This window comes from Carcharodon carcharias, chromosome 19 (genome assembly GCF_017639515.1).
Source record: "Carcharodon carcharias isolate sCarCar2 chromosome 19, sCarCar2.pri, whole genome shotgun sequence".
In the NCBI taxonomy this organism is placed as follows: domain Eukaryota; kingdom Metazoa; phylum Chordata; class Chondrichthyes; order Lamniformes; family Lamnidae; genus Carcharodon; species Carcharodon carcharias.
This window is the reverse complement of record NC_054485.1, coordinates 13098211-13119185: the sequence shown is the minus strand read 5'-3', so window position 1 is coordinate 13119185 and position 20975 is coordinate 13098211. Positions and strand designations below refer to the sequence as shown.

Genomic DNA, 20975 nt, shown 5'->3' with positions numbered 1-20975 from the left:
TGCACATGCATTCTCCAGTACCATAAATTAAATAAAAGGTTTAACTCACTTCCCACTCATCAAAAAGTCTATCAAAAAACTTCTCGCCCAGGGAAAAAGCACACTTTCCATCCAGCAGAACAAAGTCATCTACTCGAGTGTCATCCATTCTTTCAGGCAAATAAATATCAGGTCGCCAATATTTCAGGTACCCATGTAACTCAGCCACTCTGCAATGACAGAACAGTAGATGAAAGAACAAATTTGCATTTATATAGCACTGTTCACAACCCCAAGATGCTCCAAAGTGTTTCAGAGGCAATGAAGTACTTTTTGAAGTCTGGACACTCTTGTAATGTAGGGAAGCTTGGCAGACATCAAGATAAATTGCCAGGTGGATCTGTTTTTAGTGTTGGTTAAGGTATAAATGTTTGCCAAGATGCTGGGAGAACTCCTTTACTTTTCAATAAGTAGCATTGGATTAATTATGTCCACCTGAAAAGGGCAGACATAGTTCAACACTTCATCTAAAAGATGGTACCTTCAATCTCTTCTGTGGTGCTGCAACTCAAGTGTTCAAACCTAGTGTTAATAGTTCAAAAGAAACATCATTCATTCAAAATGACAGTGCCTACAACCAGAAATCTTTTCTCGTGCCCTGCAAGGATAACTCTGCTCAGATCTAAAAACCCCCAATTTTGGTATAATTGCAAACTAGAAATTATGATTTAATCGCAAACTAGAAATTTGGTAGGATTCCCATCGCTTGCACAAATCTAGGCTACTAACGCAAAGTTAGATAAGGACTTCTACACTTTTAAGTAAGGAAATTTAAATACACACAACATGAAGAATTTGTCGAGAGCTTACTCCTCTCTCAGCTGAGAGTTGCTAGCACCATCTTGGTCTTTCCGGATAAAACCAGTCCTTTGGTGAGGAAGATTCACGCATTCAGACATTAAAAATATCGAAAATTTGACCTTTTAATATCCTCAATTCTTTTGAAGAAAAAGCAATTCAAATGTTGGAAAGCCCAGGCTTCCTTTGTTGACACCATCTGTATAATGATGGGGAATAATTCATGATGTTTATAAGTGAAGGCTGTTTTTCCAAAACAATTCTTAAAAAAGTAATTATTGTTACTCTTAGAAAAGAAGAATTCCCGGATCAATTTGTACTTAACAGGAGGAGGTTGACAAAAGAAAACCAAACATTTTCCTCTTTTTGTACCTCAGCCTTGTGCATTATCAGGTCTGAAAGAATGAGGGCCAAACAAAAGGTATCATGTATGCTGGTCCTACACCAAATAAACTTATTTCATATCACACAATGAAGATTTCCATTTCCTATATCAGTTCTCTCTTACCAAATTACACAAATTATTTGTACACTGGGCTCAAGTTCACTAGAACTGGACTGAGAACTTTATAAAATCATTTCTCCCAATACCCATACGATTAAAGAGAAAACTTTTATTCAGTTAATCCTAACTAGGAAAATAACTCAAGATCCAAAGCTGAAAAGACAACATACTAAGTCATTCTCACACAAGTCAGTACATATAATTCACAATTAATGCAACTGATAATTCAGCCCAAATATTGAGCTGCTTGTCAAGCATCGAGAACATTAAAGTGAGGACTCTGGTTTAAAAAAAAACAAATTTCAGAGATTGATTTAGAGAAGCAAATCACCCTATAAACTAATGAAAGTCCATAACACCAGTTCCACAACTACTACAATTCAACTGCTCTCAATGATCCAATCAGTATAATCGCCCTCAACTCAAATACATCCTTAAACCTAAAAACAGCACTAATAAAAGCCTAGCCAATCCCCATAGGGATCCATACTCACTGATTGGATTCTTCATGTACTAGTCTCTCCAGTCAGAAGACTAAACCAATCCGCAGAACAGACTGAGCTTTTAAAGTGGGCTGTAAACATAGCTATAAATCTTGTCTTGACTAATTAGGAGACTGCCCTGGTTAACATTGTGATAATGTCGATAATCATTTGCAGTCTACATTCTCAGGTCCCCAGTATACGATAGCAGCTGTTTAAGCAATTCAACAAGAATAATCTTCAGAAGAGGCAGCGTTATATATAAAAGGGTTACAACTAATATTTTTTACAACTTAAGAAAAGCTTATGGTGTTAACTGAATGATTTTACCTGTATGATCACAGAGTAATCTCTTGGCTCTTTTCCATTGCAACAAAACTGCTTCAATAATGACACTGTCAGCAACAGAAATCTGGAACCCCAGCCAGCAATAAGAATGCACATTAAGGCTTGTGTAACATAAAATGATAGGTAGAACAAATGATATTTGAATGCTTAAAGGAATGTTATTTTATTTGCCAGGAGAATTGCAAATACTCATCCTCCTATCTGCCACTACAACTTTGCCAAAAGAACATAAATCAGGCCCGCCTCATAGGTTGGTCTCCTGATATGATTATTGGGATATGGTGGGTAGGGGTTACCCACCAATATAAAGTGGCAGCAGTCTCATCCCACACATATAATTCAACCCCTTAAAACTGAATTTGAAAGCTCAGTCTGCTCTGCAGGTTGGTTTAGTCTTCTGATTGGGTAGACTAGTACATGAGTTTATTAATAGGTCTCCCTTCTGTAGGGATGAACTAGGTTTTTATTAATGCTGTTTTAGGTTTAAGGGCATATTTGAATTGAGCGTGATTATATACTGAGTGGATGTTTGAATGCAGCTGATCTTACAACAGTTTTTGAACTGATGTTACTGACTTTTCCTTTACCAGATTTTTCCCCCTAACTAAACCAATCTTTCCTGTTCTTCCCAGTCACCACTCTTTTCTTTTCCCTTCACCTCTCAATGCCAGTACCAACTCCAGTTTTATCAGGCCTGCACATGGTTAAATTAGAAGAAATAAAACAGGCACTGCAGTGGATTTATCCACTGTAAACCGGCAACACTTACATTAAGATTTCCTGGCATGCTTGTGCTCTATCAGTGCACTCTTCCTGCCAGCACAAAGTAATCAAAATGTACAGTGGCTTCAATCATTTCTATATAATCTTGAAAAAACAAGCTTGACTAAGCCTCTTGTGCCAGTTCAATCACACAGCTTTCATTCACCACAAACAAGGTATTCTTATATCACCTAGACGACGATGATTACAATCTGGAATGAAAAACAGGCTCAATGTCACGTACAGCCCAAGATGCAGCCTTCACAACAGAATACAACAGTGGATTCCATTCAGCACAAGCAGCACACACAACCCTCATAGAGACCACAAAGGCACTACCATCTGTGCAGCTAGTTCTATAAAAACAATTTTCTACAAGCGGGGATTTAACATGACTAACAACGCAGGGTTGTCCTGTTTGCAATAGTACAGGGTTTTGAGTTTGTTGAGCATTACATCTGTCAAAATATTGCAAATGCTTTTAACGATTCTTTCATAACTGTGGGAAATCAATTGTCTGGGTAGTGTGTGTTGATAACATTGCTGCATGTCAAAGGGGTATTGGAGGAAACTTTGATGTTGGATTTAATCACTTATCAATCAAGTAACCCATTGACATTTAGTGCCCAAAATAATAAGTGGCTTCTTCCATGATGCAATAGTACTGAATTTTGTTGGGAATAAATTGAAGAAATACTGGAGTATAATTATATTTTCCAAACCTGTTTTTGATTGTGACCTGTTTGTAAGATATGTCGCCTTTTATAATATGATCAAAAACTTACAATTCCAACTATTGTATTAAGTATCCTAACAAATGTGCAAACTCGTGCTTTTCAAAAGGTTCAACGTATTTCTTAATTTATCGTGAGTTAAACTGCCACAGACTTACCAGCGCCCAGCATATTTGGTAATATAGTGTTAGTCCATTTTGAAGAATTTGCATTAAATTTGATATACGAATTGTTCTGTAGCTTTGTAAATGCCAACTGGCACTATGCCATGACACTTTTGTTGGATATGTTAGTGCTTCAGCAGTGCATAATCTCAGGAGCTGCCACTTTCTTTACTTTGGAATTCTAATTATTTCTTAGTTTTCAACATTCTACATGCAGCTAACATGTACGTAGCTGCATACATACAGCTTTCATAGGAACAAAGGAACATAAGAACAGCAGTAGGCCTTTCGGCCCCTTGAGCTGATCTTCTACCTCAGTGCCATCTTCCCACACTATCCCCATATCCCTCAATGTCATTGGTATCTAGAAATCTACCAACATTTACTTTGAACACACTTAATGATTGAGCCTCCTCAGCGCTCTGGGGTAGAGAATTCCAAGGATTCACCATCCTCTGACTGAAGAAATTTTTCCTCATTTCAGTCCTAAATGGCCTACTCTTATTCTGAGACTGTGTCCCCTGGTTCTCAGCCCCACCCCCAACTAGGGAAAACATCATGTTTCAAGTTAGTTACATTACCATATCTTCACGCCTACATCCAGTTCAGCCAGTGGCACTACTGAAGATAAGTGAACTGGTTCTTACAAAGCTGGGAACTGTTGGTTCTCCCACTGCTACCTGGAACTCCAATAACTTCCGTATAAACCTAGTGAGCTGTTATTAGCATGTTGGCATGATGCATCCATTATTGTGTAAGTGCACAGAAGCAGAGGACCAGCTCAGTATGTGTGAAATAAAAACACAAAATGCTGGAGAGGCTCAGCAGATCTGGCAGCATATGTGGAGAGAGAAGCAGAATTAACATTTCGAGTCCGTATGACTCTTCTTCTATATGGACTTGAAATATTGACTCTGTTTCTCTCTCCACAGGTGCTGCCAGATCTGCTGAGTTTTTCCAGCATTTTCTGTTTTTATTTCCAGTTTCTAGCACCTGCAGTATTTTGCCTTTATTGGCAGGTGTGAAGTTTGGTTCCTGCCTGGACAACATGATGCTGTTCCCTTGTGAATGCAGCGGCAGTTAAAGAGTCACAGCCACTCATGCTCCTGCAGAGTCAGCAAGAGTGGGTCTACCTGGTTTTCAAGACCAGCTATACATAAACATGGGAGACACATCTCTTGCGATCTGGAGATGTGCATCTACTGCGTAAAAAGCTGCCTGAACAAAATGTAAAACGTGACTACTTTCAGAGATCACCAATCAGAAAAATATTTCCCATTATTGTGGAACAGTCTGCAGTTGCAATTAATTTGTCTCTCTCCTTTATCTTTAATCTTTTAAGATTTTACCTGAAATGGGATGATGTTAAAGGGATGGATGAAAATTAAAAAACCTCCACTCTAATTATAATTCTTTCATCAACTGGATGAAAATCATGCTGAAACAATTTGGTTAAAATATATTAATTGCCACATAATTTAAAACAATAGATCACAGGAGTAAGTATTGGCAACGAGTAGTAGTTGTATTACTGCTATTCAATTAAGTTATTAAGCAATCACTATAGTAGACTGTTGTGACACATAATGTGGTGCAGGCATTTGCATCTCACAATTTGCAATTTCAAAAAGAGGTGAATAGCAGATTAAACGTGCTGAAAATTTAAGAAATAAGACATGCAGCAAGAATTCAAATGGGATGTTTCATGTTCCCTTATCTCGTTAAATCCCTGTCAAAAACATTCAAATTCACAAAACAAACATGGATTAGTGACAGGGCCACTAGCAGGAGGGTTGCCAGCTCCAATTTATATGTTAGGCTGCAGTTACTAATTTAAAGACACTGAACACATTTGTCTCAAATCCTTCCCTCTGATATTTTCGTAGAAACAATAACTGATTATCTTCTGCTGAAATAATGAAGGGGTTTCACTTGAACATTTAAACGTTATTACATCACTTTCACACAGATACTTCCTTGTGGAGAGGGCAGGAGAAAACCAGAATAGAGTAGCTATAGGAAGAAGGAATAGAACATACATTTCTAGTGCAAATGCTACCTTCTTCAGCCTTTTTGCCTCTCCCCTTTTAAAAAAACCTCAAAACACTTCCATCAAGCTTTTGGTCATCCTGCCTATCTTGTTCTTTCCTGGCTTGGCATATGTTTTGCTTGTTCCTATCCATGAAGGGCCTTGGGACTTTTTTTAATATTAAAAGGTGCAGTATAAATGCAAGTGGCTGTTGCCCTGGGATCTTCAAAGTCTGTGATGTGTAAACTGGTTTGACGTGATGCAACAGAAAAACCTTGGATGGAACAGGTTTGGGGTGGTCACTGTGAGGGAGTTAACATTTGAACCTGAGCCTATCCCTGATGCAACCTGAGTTAATGATCAGATCTTTATTGAACTTAAGTCATGCAACTTACGCTTTGTTTGGCTCACTCTTCCAAGGCAATTCTTATGATGTCATCCACACTCATTTAAAGATAAGTACACAGATTAAGATGAAAGAGATAAGATGATGTTAATCTTCACTCTCAACAACAATCTGAATTATAGTAGAGATACATATCATTTATGGAACAGGTATTTGCTGATCAACAGGCTGCTGTTTCCTCCCTCCCATTACGACTGCATATCAGCCATAAAATGACTTTTCCTGACTTAACTTGGCTGTCATGCAGAGAGTGACTGAATGTTTTCTCCCCATTTATTTCCCCAATTTTCTTGTGTTCACTCTTGAAGTATTCCTGCTGAGATAATAATCCACAGGACTCAGGACCTCACCCATGCGACCATTCTTCACCCATGAGCCAAGCCTGTTAGAATTGTCACGCTATTCAGCCTTTGGTGCATCACATGCAGGTCCAATCCTGGATTCATCTGATAATTGCGTATATGCACTTTCCAGCAGAGCGTCACTGGATGCTGATGTGTGAACATAACAAATAGGAGCGGGTAGGCCATTCAAACTTTTGAGCCTGCTCCATGATTCAATAAGCTGTTCTTCTACCTCAATTCCAACTTCCCACACTATTTCCATATTCCCAGTTTTCTTTAATCCAAAAATCTGTCAATTTCTGTCTTGAATATGCTCAATGGCTCAGCATCCACAGCTCTCTGGACAGTAGTTTCCAAAAATTCACAATCCTTTTATTGAAGAAATTTCTCCTTAACTCAGTCCTAAATGACCAACTCCTTATTCTGAAATTGTGACCCTGTGTTCTAGACACCCAAGCCAGGGACAACTTCCAGTTAGCATCTACCCTGGCAAGCCCCAGAAGACCCCAAAGCCAGTCCACCACCTACAAGGCGCAAGTCAGGAGTGTGATGGAATACTCCTCATTTGCCTGGATGAGTGCTGTTCCCACAACACTCAAGAAGCTTGACACCATCCAGGCCAAAACAGTCCATTTGATCAGCACCCATCCATCAACTTAAACATTCACTCCCTCTACCACTGAAGCACAGTGGCAGCCAGATGTGCTATATACAAGATGCCCTGCAGCAATTCACCAAAGCTCCTTCAACAGCAGCTTCCAAACCCGTGACCTCTACCACCCAGAAGGACAAGGGCAGCTTCACACATGAGAACACCGCCACTACTTAACTGAATTATGTAGTTAACGTAAATAATAATAAATTAATATATGAAAGAATAGAAAATAAATAATGTATATATATAATATATATAATTAATAACCATATAAATGAATTCTGGCTGATTCCTCTCTGCTCCCCACCCCAGTTCCGATATACAATAGCATCCCTACCATCAACCTGACCCCCCAGATCAGCTAACTCTGGATATATGGGGATCATGTCTGGGATTTCTTGGTGCTCCAAACCAGACCTCATATTTACTCACTCAAATTCAGATATTTTCAAAGGGAAATGTTTTGGGTAACTGGAAAGTGATGTGATGTAGCTATTTGTTTGTTTTAATTTAGTGTAATTTGTACCAGCAGATTAAGTTAAGTACAAACAAAAATAGCATTTTCTCAACCAGAACTGCTCATCACAATGTCAAATTACCATGTCTGTTTGAACAGCTGACATCATTATCTGCTCCAATTTTAAAATTATTAGTGAGACAGAATTACCATTTTCATTATCATGATTTCTTTTGTTTTTTTCTGCCTTTTATTTTCTTTAAACATTGACTTTTGTTTGAATTGTGACATCGGTGAGTGCTATTAACTGCTAAGGACACACTGCATTTGTAAATGAGTAAGGATTCCATTCTCAAACAAAAGCAAAAACTTCAAGAGTCATCTGGACTCGAAACATTGGCTCTTTCTCTCCACGGATGCTGTCAGGCCTGCTGAGTTTTTCCAGCAGTTTTTCTTTCAGGTTTCCAGCATCTGCAGTATTTTGCTTTTATCTAAGGATTCTGTCGATTTATCTTGCCTCATTTATTTCACAAGATTCGCCTGAAGGACATGAATGTCATTGTAGACAATAAGTGAACAAGCTGCAACCAGCGTTTCTGAAAGCACCAAAACCCTCCTTGGGAGGGGATTCCTGTTGGCTACCATCTTACTAAAGATTGTACCTGCAAATAGTGACTATTTGGGTCAAATTTGTCAGCATAAAATACTGGAAGGAGTAACATGGAAAAATGAGCTGCAATTCTTGCCAAATTTTGTGAAGTTTTTGAAATTTTCATCTATTATTTTCAAAGCCCCTCTTTATATAACCCCATCAGCATAACTGTCCATTTCTTTCTCCCTCACATACCAACATAGCTTCCACTGCCAGTTGCCTCAACTACACCTTATGATCATCTGTTCCAAATTCTAATTACTCTCTGGATAAAGAATTTTCCTCTGAATTCACAATTGGATCTATTAGATTTCTCTTATAATTATGGCTTATGGTTTTGGTCTTCTTCACAAAGAAGGCCAGTTAAAATTCTGAGGCTTTTAATTGTACTTTTTCTCTCCCCTTCTCCCTTTGTTCAGTTCTATTAAAGGGGCACATGCAATTTCCCAGTACTAGAATTGTGGTTGAATGAGTTTTAAGTGCAGCCATGCAGAAAGGATCAGAACATGCTCCAAATGTTGGGCCCAGGGCAGTCGGCCAGCCCGCACTTGGAAGGGTCCATCAGCAACATCTGCCTTTGCTGCAGGCTTTGAATATCAGACTGCCATCCTGTCATTCCATCGTGGTTGCTGGGGGCCCTTATCGGATGGAGTAGGTAAATGGGAAAATTTTCCTTTTTGGATAAAAGTAGGCCTCTAATGCTAGTAGTGGTAGTGATCTGCCCAAAGGCAGGTACTCTGCTCATTCCTCCATGCATCGCGGCCCTGCATTTGCCTCTTCAGCTGCTCGTAAGAGCCTCTGATTTTCAACTTCAATGAGCAGTAAGCAATATGACTAGAGAAAATAATATATGAAGTGGTTTCCTGTTGCCTTCCTCGTGTGTGCGCAAAATAAATACAAGTCATCTTCCCAAAGGTTCCACCGCCTATAAGCAGCTGTTGTCCATCGCAGTTCTAGCTCTTCTGTCATCACCACTGAAAATTTGCTAGTTCCTCGGTTAGCTACTGCTCATAACCCTGAGCATGGGACTCTTACCTGGGCCTGGGGTTATTTGCAAAAGGGCAAGGGCAACCATCCCTGAGGTCTCAAATGAGCTCATAGAATTCTTTTGAGATAGTTTTTTAGAGCAGCATGTTCTGGAACCAACCAGAGAGCAGGTTATATTAGACTTGATATTGTGCAATGTGACAGAGTTAATTACTGACATCAGAATGAAGGCACCCTTAGTTAGCAGTGACCACAATATGATTGAATTTTACATCCAGTTTGAAAGGGAGAAGAGTGGGCCTAAGACTAGTATTTTAAACTTAAATAAGGGCAACTATGTGGGCATGAAAGCTGAGCTAGTTGAAGTGAACTGCAATACTAGACTAGAGGATAGATCAATAGAGAAGCAGTGGCAGACAATTAAGAGGATATTTCAGAATACTCAGAATAAGTATATTCCTACTATAAAGAAAAATTCTAAGGGCAGGGGGGAGAACGACCCACCATCTGTGGTTAACTGAAGAAGCTAAGCAAAGCTTCAAACTTAAGGAAAAAGGATATAACTGCACCAAGATGAGTGGCAGGTCAGATGATTGGTCAGAATACAAAGAACGGCAAAGCATTTACTGAGCCTTAATCCAACCCACAGCTGCTCTGTGCAGGCATGGATTCTGTTGGGTCTATCAGACGGCGTACTGGGTGAAATTTCTCAGGGAAGTCAGAGAACTCCCCCAGAAACAGTTCCTTGACATATTGGGTGTAGGTGAAAGATCCATCTGTCTCAGTGAAATTTTCAGGCATTTTCTCCATGAGGTGAAATCCCAGTGGAACTGGGTTCAGCTTCATTTTCTGGCTCCCTATTTGCAGTTACACTAGAGATGTGCCAGAGATACTCCAGGAATATAAAGAACAGGAAAAGGCTATTCAGCTCTTTGGGCCTGCTCCTTCTTTGAATTAGATCATAACAGATTGGCATCTCTGTTTAGCCACCTTTGGACATCTGCTGATGCCCTTATCCATCAAAAATCTATCAACCTCAGTCTTGAAACCTCCATTTTCCTAGCATCCACAGCCTTTTGGGAGCATTCCAGATTCCGACTACCCTTTGAGTGAAAAAGTGTTTCCCAGTTTCACTAGTGATGTGCCCAGGCCAGAAGTGAATTCAGGCCTACAGTGTATTCCCAGAATTTTGTTTTTTTTCTTTTTATTTCTTATATTTTGGTGTATAGAATAGAGGATTTTTTGAATAAGGAGCACTCCCCTGCGACTTCCCTTCCCCTTTAAGGGTAGTTATACATGCAATGTTATTTCAGTACAACAAACACTCATGGACTGACAATCATAACTAATGCTGTTACTAAGAATTCTGCTGCAGTTCAACATCCATGCAAACAACGAACACAAATTAAAAACTTCATCAAACATGTTCTGAAATTTCAAGGAAAATGCATTGATTGAATTGCACTCATCGAACAATTTAGTGTCGTAAGATTCCATGTTCAAGTCCACTCCAGGGTTGAACACAAAAATCAAGACTGACCCTCCAGTGTAGAACTGAGTGTGTGCGCTGTCAGAGATGCTGACTTTCAGATGAAACCCCATCTGCCTGCTTGGGTGAATGCAAAAGAACCCATGGCAGTCTTTCGAAAAACAGAGCAGGAGAATTATCCCTAATGTTCTGGCCCATATTTAAAATAGTCTGTGGCATAGTGGTAGCGTCCTTACCTCTGAGCCAGAACCTCTGTGTTCAAGTCCTGTTCTGGCCCTGGAAGGTATGTTAATAGCATGGCCAAAAAGGTTGATTATTAACCTATGAATCCTTCCATAAAATCAGGGGTTGCCCTTTTAGGACAGAGATGAGGAGAATTTTTTTCTCTCAGAGGGTTGTGCGATTTTTGAATTCTCTGCCTCAGAAGTTGGTGGAGGCGAGGTCATTGAATATTTTTAAGGCAGAGGTAGATAGATTCTTGTTAAGCAAGGGAATCAAAAATTATTGGGGTTTAGATGGGAATATGGAAATTGAAACACAAGATCATCAGCCATGATCTTATTGAATGGTGGAGAGACTCGAAGGGTCAAATGGTCTACTCCTGTTCCTATTTCTTATGTTCCAATACACCTTTGGCAGGTGATAAGTGAGGGAAAGTCTCCTGGTTAACCGGACCATGCAGGAGGCAACAGCAAATCACTACAGTACTTTGCCAAGCATAACCAAGGCTGCCAATGCCAACTTAGCGCATGGTACCTGAAAGGAGAGAGAGCTGAGCTGAGGATTGGCCTGGACACCAGAGAGAACTCTCCTGCTCTTCTTCAAATAGTGTCATGGGATCTACCAACTTAGTTACTGCCTCAAAGAAGTTCAATGGATAACTATAGAGTGACCAAAAAAAAAGGCTTTATCCAGGATCTGAATTGTATTATAATAACAAAATCAGATGATATACAGAACAATATGAAGTTTGCCATAATTTAACCTGTTTTTTATTTGTTCATGGAATGTGAGCATTGTCTTCTTGAACAGCTATATTCCACGTGGTGTACATACACTCATAGACCTGTTAGGGAGGGACATCCAGGATTTTGACCCAACACCAGTGAAAGAAAGGCTATATAGTTGCAAGTCATGATGGTGTGTGACTTGGAGGGAATGTTGTAGGGGGTGATGTTCCCTGTGTCTGCTGCCCTTGTCCTTCTAAGTGGTTGAGGTCATGGTTTGGAAAGTGCTGTTGAATGGGTCTTGGTGAGTTACTGTACTGTAAGTAGAGCCAAAAGGATGCAAAGGGATTTATTTTTGGCCATTGTAGCTTTTTTTTAAGGATACTTTAGTTGCACCCTGTAACTGAGATGCTCTTTAAGTAGAACAGCACAAATATAGATTTATTCTGCTTCTGCTTTAGCTGTGACAGCATCACAGACTAACACCTGTATTTCAACAACATTTATATGGTTAGCGCTAGCTAAACCAGACATGATCTGCTGAGATGGTAGTCCTGACAATGAAAACTTATAAATGGTAATAATTTAAAGATGGGTCTTAAAGATTACAAGTGATGGGGCTGTGACTATGTCCTTCAGCAGCTTGTTCTACTGTGGGATTGTTCCACTCCCCTGTTTTTTCCCCATAGCCCTGCAGTGTTTTTTCAAGTATTTATCCAATTTCTTTTTGTAAGTTACTGCTGAATCTGCTCCCACACCCTTTCAGCCAGAGCATTAATTTGCTAATTATCTTGAATCTGTCTCCTCTGGTTACTAGCCTCTGCCATTGGAAACAGTTTCCCTGTATCCACTTCATAATTTTGAACACCTCCCTCAAATCTTCCCCTAAGCTTCTCTGTTTTAAGAAGGTCAATTCTCCAGTCTCTTCAGATAATTGAAGTTCCTCATCCCTGGTAACGTTCAGAAGAGGACAAGAGGGGGAGCAGGGAGAGAAAAATACGAGTAAAATGTTATATTACAATTGTTGGTAGCTGGATTTCCATTTTGCATGTCTTTATATGGGCTTCTCTGCATAATTGTATGCAGTTGCTGGACCTGTGTAATAAACCTGTCAATGTGATTACATCGCACAGCATGACATCACATTACATACAGTAGTCCTCTGGCACTGGGAATCTAAATAACTAAGCCAAGGTTGTAGGGCATTTGTTTTCCACTGAACTCTGCCTGATAGTGGACATCACAGATATGGCTGAAATACTGCTGACAAACATTCAGGTAACAACTTTGATTGTGTTGCTGCTGCTGCAAATATAATAGAATTTGAAGTGAACAAAGACATGAAAATACCATTGCAAATCAAACGTTTTAGCTGCGTGTATTTACACAAACCTTTACTCAGAGTTTTGTTACTCTTACTTCTTTGCAATTTATTTTTTTGCTGAGAATGACTTCCGTAGCATAAATTATAGCAAACAAGAAGGTCCCAGGATTAATTCCTGGTTTGCTCAGAGTTAACTGGTCACATCTGGGACAGAGGTTTAAGTGCTACAGCTGGGTTTCCCTGGGAGAGGAAAAAAGTCTACCAGTGTTGCCACTATGCTCACCATCTGGGCTCACATCTGAAGAAAGGTCACTTGGATGAAGAACAAGAGTTTGATACCTTCAGGAGGGGAGAAAATTGTCCTTTTTAAGCTTTTCTTTGCATTGCTCAATTGACCGCATTTACTGCTAAGAAAATAAAGGCAGCAGCAAGGTAACAAAGGTAAACTTTGATCTACTGGAGGCAAGTTAGATAAAAAACTTATCCATTAAGCTTTTCTGATACATGTGTCCTTGGTCACTGCTGGACAGAGATAAATGTTCTTTGTGCAAGTTTAGCTTTTTATAATAATTAATAATTCTTTTGCAATATCAAAATGACTACATCAAGCTTGAGCAGTGCTCTGCAATATAAGCTTAAAAAGGGCAAAATGCTTTATTTCTCAATCTTTTTTCCCTGGGAAACTGAAATAGGTGGTCGTGGGTCGCCCATGCTAAAAATGTTGTTAGATTTTCACTCCATCAAAATCAATGTGATGAAAATCAGGCAGGTTATACAATGGGCTGGAATCTGAGTGAGACTTCCAATTTGTCATAGTTGTGTTTTTGTACGATGGGCCCACACTTCAAAGGAACCGGGACACGCCAGACATTTACCCAATCACTCCAGGGTGGGCTTGAATCTGGGCCTCAGAGATGAAACGAGTGTCTTTGTCCAAACTTGAACTAATTTTAGCCACATAAACAAGGGCAGGATCTTCCGAGGAGTGGCAATCACCGTCAGATTGCCACTCCGTTCCTATTTACCTACTTTACTTCAGAGCTTATTTCTTGCCCGGACTTCCAAACCAGACCTCCTGAGAAATGTGGAGTATATCTGCTCCTGGAGTCCTTCCTTTGGAGTGTAGGAGCGTCGGGGGAAGCCAAGCCCTGCCCCCTTTTTGTGGCCGTACCAAAGCCACTTTGACAAGTCATGAAGAGAAGGCAAGTGTAAGGTAAGTAGTTGAGAGGGTGGGGTGGCAGGCAGGTGGGCGAGGAGGGTAGAGTGGCAAGTAAATGGCTGACGGTTATGGTGAATCATTGGCTAGGTGGGCAGTCAGGGAGGGCAAGTGGGTAGTCGGATGTGGGGGCTAGTTGGGTGGTAGTCAGGGTGGGGGGGTAGTTGGCGGGGTTGGGGGGATAGTCGGGTGGTCAGGGTTAGTTAAGGGGGTTGGAGGGGGGTAGTCAGGTGGCCAGGGAGGTAGTCCGGGATGGGGTCAGTAGTACAGTTACTCAGGAGTTAGAATTGGTTTTAATCCTTCTAACTTTTCCTGGATAACTGTTCTGCTAAGTAAGTTGGAACCATATGATGTCTCCAACTCTAACTCAGAGTTTCAGAGGGTTCCAGACACAGGGTAATTGCCCACTGGAAGTTGAAACTTACTGGGCAATTCCCATGTGGTCAGTGTGTGGGGACTTGTGAGGGGTCCTCCCCAGCGCATCTTCCATGGGGTATGACCATCTGGAGACTGGAAGAACTGGGCCCTTTGACATACGTCTGCACCACTCAAGCATGCAGGGCAGCTATTTTACCATTTACAAACAGAACAATTGCCACGTTCCCCAATGGCTCAGCATATCAAACAGTGATTAACAGAGCCATATAGACTAGGAAAGTCCGAAGGGTGACTCCTGGTCTATTTTTGTGACAGGACAGAAGAAATATCCAGAAGCTCTGCAGCTGAAGGTTTTGTGTATTAAGTATATGCATGGCAGATGAGAAAAGGATTGGGCTCAGCTGTGATGACTTCCCTATGGCTAAACACTCTGCCAACACTGAGTACCACGAGTCACACATGCAGAATGCTCACATATTGAGATAGTGAAGTGCAGGACTGTTATGTATCAACAGAGAATCGATGATTTCTGTGGAGGGAGAGAAAATATTGGGGGCAGGAGAACAAATACTATTCAAAAAGCAACAACTGACTGATACAAATCAAAACATCAGATAGGACATAAGAAATAGGAGGAGGAGGAGGAGGAGGCCATTCAGCCCTTTGAGCCTGCTCCATCATTCAATAAGATCATGGCAGATCTGATTGTGGCCTTAATTCCACTTTCCTGCCAGCTCTTCTAGTCAATCACACCACATGACCCCACCAGAAATATCACGTCTTTATACATCAGCAGATTCTTCTTTTTCCTTCCAAGCTTTATATCAGCCTTAAACTATTACGGAAAAATTTCACAGGATATAAATATACAGTATGCAATTTCTGGCTAGGATTTACATTATTTATATCATACATAAAAGAACGCAACTGGCATGACCAATCTATTATTTAACATTTGATAGTTATGCGTGGAAGAGCATAAGCAACAAGTTTTTGACTTCTGTTAAGGGAGATGTATTCCCATTTATGAACTTACTTTTCCTGGGACATTGCAAACCAGTATTCTTCAGGCTCATCATGGCTCATATCCTGAGATGTGGTCACTCCAAACTGAAGCAAATTTGTCCCTTTGTTGGGCAAACTGACCTTCAGGCATAAAAACATCAATCGAAATTTGTCTTCGTCATCTTTTGAATGATACAGATCTGCAATGAAAGATCCAATTTTATAAATATTTGTTAACTTATACAATTTAGTACTAATTAAGTAGAGATGGAAGGGAAATAGATGAAACAGAGTTTAGTAACTCGACTACTGATACATTGTGCTTCCTTTGCAAACATCTTTTGAACACAAACATAAACCTATAATAAATTACATTGAAATCACGGAAGGGAAAGTAGTAGGGGCAATTACAGTGTTATAGCTTTAACACCAACCTCATCACACTGACACACTCAAAATTACCTTCTGTTATGGGCTGGGCTTTTCATTTGCATGGTCAAACAATAATTTTTGTAAACAGAAGACACCTTGGTGATCTGATATTTGTGTCTTTTGCTTTTTTGCTTTCCACTTCCAGCCCAGATCTAACAAATGCAGTAGCTGGCATGTTGGAATTTGTATGAAATTTCTACAACATTATCAGTCAAAGACATTGGTGGCGTCTCCTGGTTGCTGCATGAAAGAAGAGATTCTTGAAGCAATTGGTCATTTGAGGCACAGAATCTTACATGACTGAAGGCAGAGAGAACATTTTAAACAGTTAGATAAAAGCAAAATACTGTGGATGCTGGAAATCTAGAACAAAAACAAAAATACCGGGAAAAACTCAGCAGGTCTGACAGCATCTGCGGAGAGGGATACAGTTGACGTTTCGAGTCCGTATATTCAGACCTGCTGAGTTTTTCCAAGTATTTTTGTTTTTATTTTAAACAGTTGTCAGTTTTCACCCAGAATTTGTAATCAATAGCTTTGGGCAATTGGGAAAGAAACAGTTCCTAGTTGCTATTCAATATCGCTTCCAAAGATGCATGTGTTTGTATGAGGATGTCTGATGAGAATAAAATTAGAATCATCTGCCATGCATCAGGTTGCTTGTCACTAATTTACTGCCTGCGTTCACACCTGAAAAATGGCCGTTGGGTAAAGTACAGGAGGGCAGACAGCATCTATAGACCTGTACCCCAGCATCAGTGACTGCCTTCAGGAAAGGAAAACAGAAAGTTAGCAATAAAATATAAGATATTAACAAAGAGGCCACAGGAAAGATATAAATACAATTCTAAACAATGAGAACACCGGGAGATAGAACAGGATGTAATAATGTGCTGACTCTTCATTTAAAAGTCCAGATATTACCTTAAATTAAGTTGTGAGAGTATGATGCAGGGACAAAGCTTCAAGCTACTAAAATGTAATGTATCGTGAAATATTTCACACAGTGATTAATGTTTGCTATAGACCACCAGGTAAGTAGCAGAGGCAAAGATCCTTAAGTCGTTTAAGAAACAATTAGATACTGCAATGGATACACTTAGATGGGCTGAATGGACTTCCTCATTCACAATACCTTGTGCTCTTATGTATAAGTAAAGAAAGAACATTTATGTAGCAACTTTCACAACTTCAGGGCATCCAAAAGCGCATACAGCTAATTAAGTACTTTTGCAGTGTAGTCATTGTTGTAATGTAGAATATAAAGTGTACTTAAAAAAGAAGCAATTTTTCAAACAAAAGTATAACTGAATTTCAACAACCTAGGTATAGTAGTTTGGCTTGAATTGAATGGTGGTAATATTACAAAACTGTCCATAGTGCCCAATAGTTTAAAAATTCCCTCACTTACAGAATCACAGAATTGTTACAGTGTAGGAGACCATTTGGCCCATCATGTCTGTACCAGCTCTCTGAGCATTTTAACTTAGTGCCAATCTCCTGCCTTTTCCCCGTTACCCTACACATTATTTCAATTTAAATGTTCATTCAATGGCCCCTTGAATGCCTCAATTGAACCTGCTTCCACCAGGCTTCCAGGCAGTGCATTCCAAACCCTAACTACACGCTGTGCGAAAAAGTTTTTTCTCACCTCGCATTTGTTTATTTTGCAAAACACTTTAAAAGTGCCCTCTGGTTCTCAATCTGTTTACGAGTGGGAACAGTTTCTCCCTATCTACTCTGTCCAGATCCCTCATGATTTTGAAAACTTCTATCAAATCTCCTCTTAGCCTTCTTTTCTCCAAGGAAAACAGTCCCAACTTCTGCAATCTTTCCTTATAACTGAAGTGTTTCATCCCTAGAACCATTCTCAAAAACATCATCTGTACTCTCTCCATTGTGTTCACATCCTTCCTATAGTGTGATGCCCAGAACTGTACACAATACTCCAGCTGAGGTCTTATATAAGTTCATCATAACCTTCCTGCTCTTGTACTATATGCCCTTATTAATGGAGCCTGTGTGCTTTAGAAACAGCTCTCTCTACCTGTCCTGCCACCTTTAATGACTTGTGTATACATACACTCAGGTCTCTCTGTTCCTGCACACCCTTTAGAATGGTACCTTTATTTTATACTGTCTCTCCATGTTCTTTGTACCAAAGTGTATCACCTCACGCTTCTCCACATTGAACTTCATCTGCCCATTCCACCAATGTGTCAATGTCCTTTTGAAGTTCTACACTGTCCTCACAGTTTACTATTCTCTCAAGCTTTGTGTCATTCGCAAACTTTGAAATTGTCCCCTCCACACCAAGATCTAGATCATTTATTTAGATCAGCAAGGGTCTCAATACCAACCCCTGGAGAACTTCACTACAAACCTTCTTCCAGCACGAAAAATACCCATTAACAATTACTCTGTTTCCTATCCCTCAGCCAATTTTGTATCCATGTTGCTACTGTCCCTTTTATTCCATGATGTATTACTTTCCTCACAAGTCTGTTGTGTGGCACTGTATCAAATACCTTTTGGAAGTCCATATACACCACACCAATGGCCTTGCCCTCATCAACCATCTCTGTTATCTCTTCCAAAAACTCCAGCAAGTTACTTAGACATGATTTTCCTTTAACAAATCCATGCTGACTCTTCTGAATCAATCCACCTTTTTCCATGTGACTATTAATTCTATCCCGAATAATTGTTTCTAGAAGTTTCCCCACCACCAAAGTTAAATTGACTGGTCTGTAATTGCAGGGCAGATCTTTACAATCTTTTTTGACTAAAGGCATAATGTTTACAATTCTCCAGTCCTCCAGAACCTCCCCTGAGTCCAGGGAACATTGAAAGGTTATTGCCAGTGCCTCTGCAATTTCCACTCTTAGTTCCTTCAATATTCTTGGATGCATCTCATTTGGTCCCGGTGCCTTAACAACTTTAAGTACTGACATCTTATCCACTACTTTCTCCTTGTCAATTTTAAACCCTTCTAGTGACTGAGTTTCCTCCTCTGTCACCATGGCCTAGGCAGCATCTGCCTCGTAGGTAAAGACAGATGCAAAGTATTCATTTAACACCTCAGCCAAGTCCCTTGTCTCTATGTGTAAATCTCCTTTTTGCCACTAATCGGCCCTACTCCTCCTTTTACCACCTTTTTACTATTGATGCGCTAATAGAATATTTTGGGATTTTCTTTTATGTTAGCTGCCAGTCTTTTTTTGTAATCTCTCTTTGCTTCTTGTATTTGCTTTTTCACGTCCCTCTGGACCTTCTGTATTCAGCTTGGTTCTCAATTGAAAAATTTGCTTTAACAATTGAAAAATAATACCTGGTAATGATGGAAACAGCATTAAATTTCATGACGAGAATTTTATGCTCCTATCCTGGTGGTGGGGGGTAAGTGTGAAATTGCATCGAGGAGATTCCCTCCAGGATCCCATGCACCCTAGCTTGCTCCCGATTTTGCAATGGGATGGGCAGGGCTTCAGAAGGGAAGCTTAATGGCCACTTAAGGGCCTTCTCCCACCCAGCCTCACTTTTTAGGCTGGCGAGCAGATGATAGATCGTGGGTGGGGAGGACCCCAATTCGACCTCGGGTGGGAAGTTGGGTGGGGGGGGGCCTCCATTAGAAGCCCCTTTCTGACTGGGGGCACCATTTCCTTAGGGCCCAGTGACCTCCGGACCTCCGTCTCCCCCACCCGATCTATCACCCAAAAGCCCAATCGCCCCCCCCCCCCCCCCACCTCGTGACCATTCAGGCCTTCCTTACCCATCCCAACCCACAACCCCCCAACCCCTGCTCCGGTTCCCAGCACTTAGTTCCAGGCAGCTAGCTGCAGTGCCTCTTCTGGCCACTGCAGCACTGTTCCTGGTATGACTGGAGAGCTGCTGGCCAGTCCTGAAAATTCTGGCCCATAATATTTTCAGGATGTAGGACAGTGTGAAATTAAGAAAGGAGAGTTAACAGCTATTATAAAACAAAGGTTAACCTGATACTCAAAACAAACAAGGACTCAATATATTCAAACTGGAGGGCAGCTACTCTTGGTAAAGAAGTCGCTCAGTGTGTAAGCAACACATTATCAGAGTAAACTATTGCTTCCCCCCCACCAACTGGGTAGGTGCTTAAAACCTTCAGCCCTGTTGGAAACATTTAAAATATAGATATCATCTCTTTCCTGCAGGATACTGTGACAAATCTGAATTAGAAAGATTCTGATAAGGGTCCACAAAAGTGGTTCACCGACCTGTTCAATGCTGTTAGAGTGAAGGTCAAAAATGGGCTTTAGGTGGGGGAAATTAATATGAAATATTATCTCCTGGTGTCGATTTGAAAGGTGTGGAGAAGTGAATCACATTGAAACAATGGGTCAGATTTTCATCTCCTGTTGCACAACACTGAACATAGTTTTTTATTAGCTGGAAAATCAATTTTCCTATGCCTTCCTGGCCCAGTGCCATTTTCGCGTGGACTAATGGTGGCTCAGGAAGGCCTTGGGTGGAAAACCCACACACACACCTCTTCTGAAATCAGGGTCCCCATTGTCAGGACCATAGGAAATTTGAATTTCCTTCCTCACACTATTTTTGTGTGCTGGTGTGGATTTGGAAGCCTCAAAAAAAGCACCTAGTTGGAGAGTCCCTGACCACTGGGGGAAGCTTGCCGAGCAACCTGGAACATTCTGAAAGGTAAGTGTAAAATGTTTTGACACCTTCAAATGTCACTATTAGATGCTGTATTGTAATGTAGGTGTCTTTTTAATGCAGTGATTCATTATAGGGATCTGTCCTGCAAAGGTAAGTTGACCCTTACATTGGC

At 40.4% G+C, this 20975-nt stretch overlaps 1 protein-coding gene across 8 annotated transcripts in view; it reads right to left on the bottom strand.

Annotated features, from left to right (window-relative positions):
* Positions 1-20975, bottom strand: part of si:ch211-15d5.11 (nuclear receptor coactivator 7) — an 85850-nt gene that overhangs the window by 12287 nt on the left and 52588 nt on the right. For all 8 annotated transcript variants that reach the window (XM_041212766.1, XM_041212762.1, XM_041212764.1 and 5 more), the window contains 2 exons: positions 15753-15921; positions 50-209 (listed from right to left, as the gene is read on the bottom strand). In XM_041212766.1, the coding sequence (XP_041068700.1) occupies positions 50-209; positions 15753-15921 (329 nt within the window). The remainder of the gene's footprint in view (positions 1-49; positions 210-15752; positions 15922-20975) is intronic.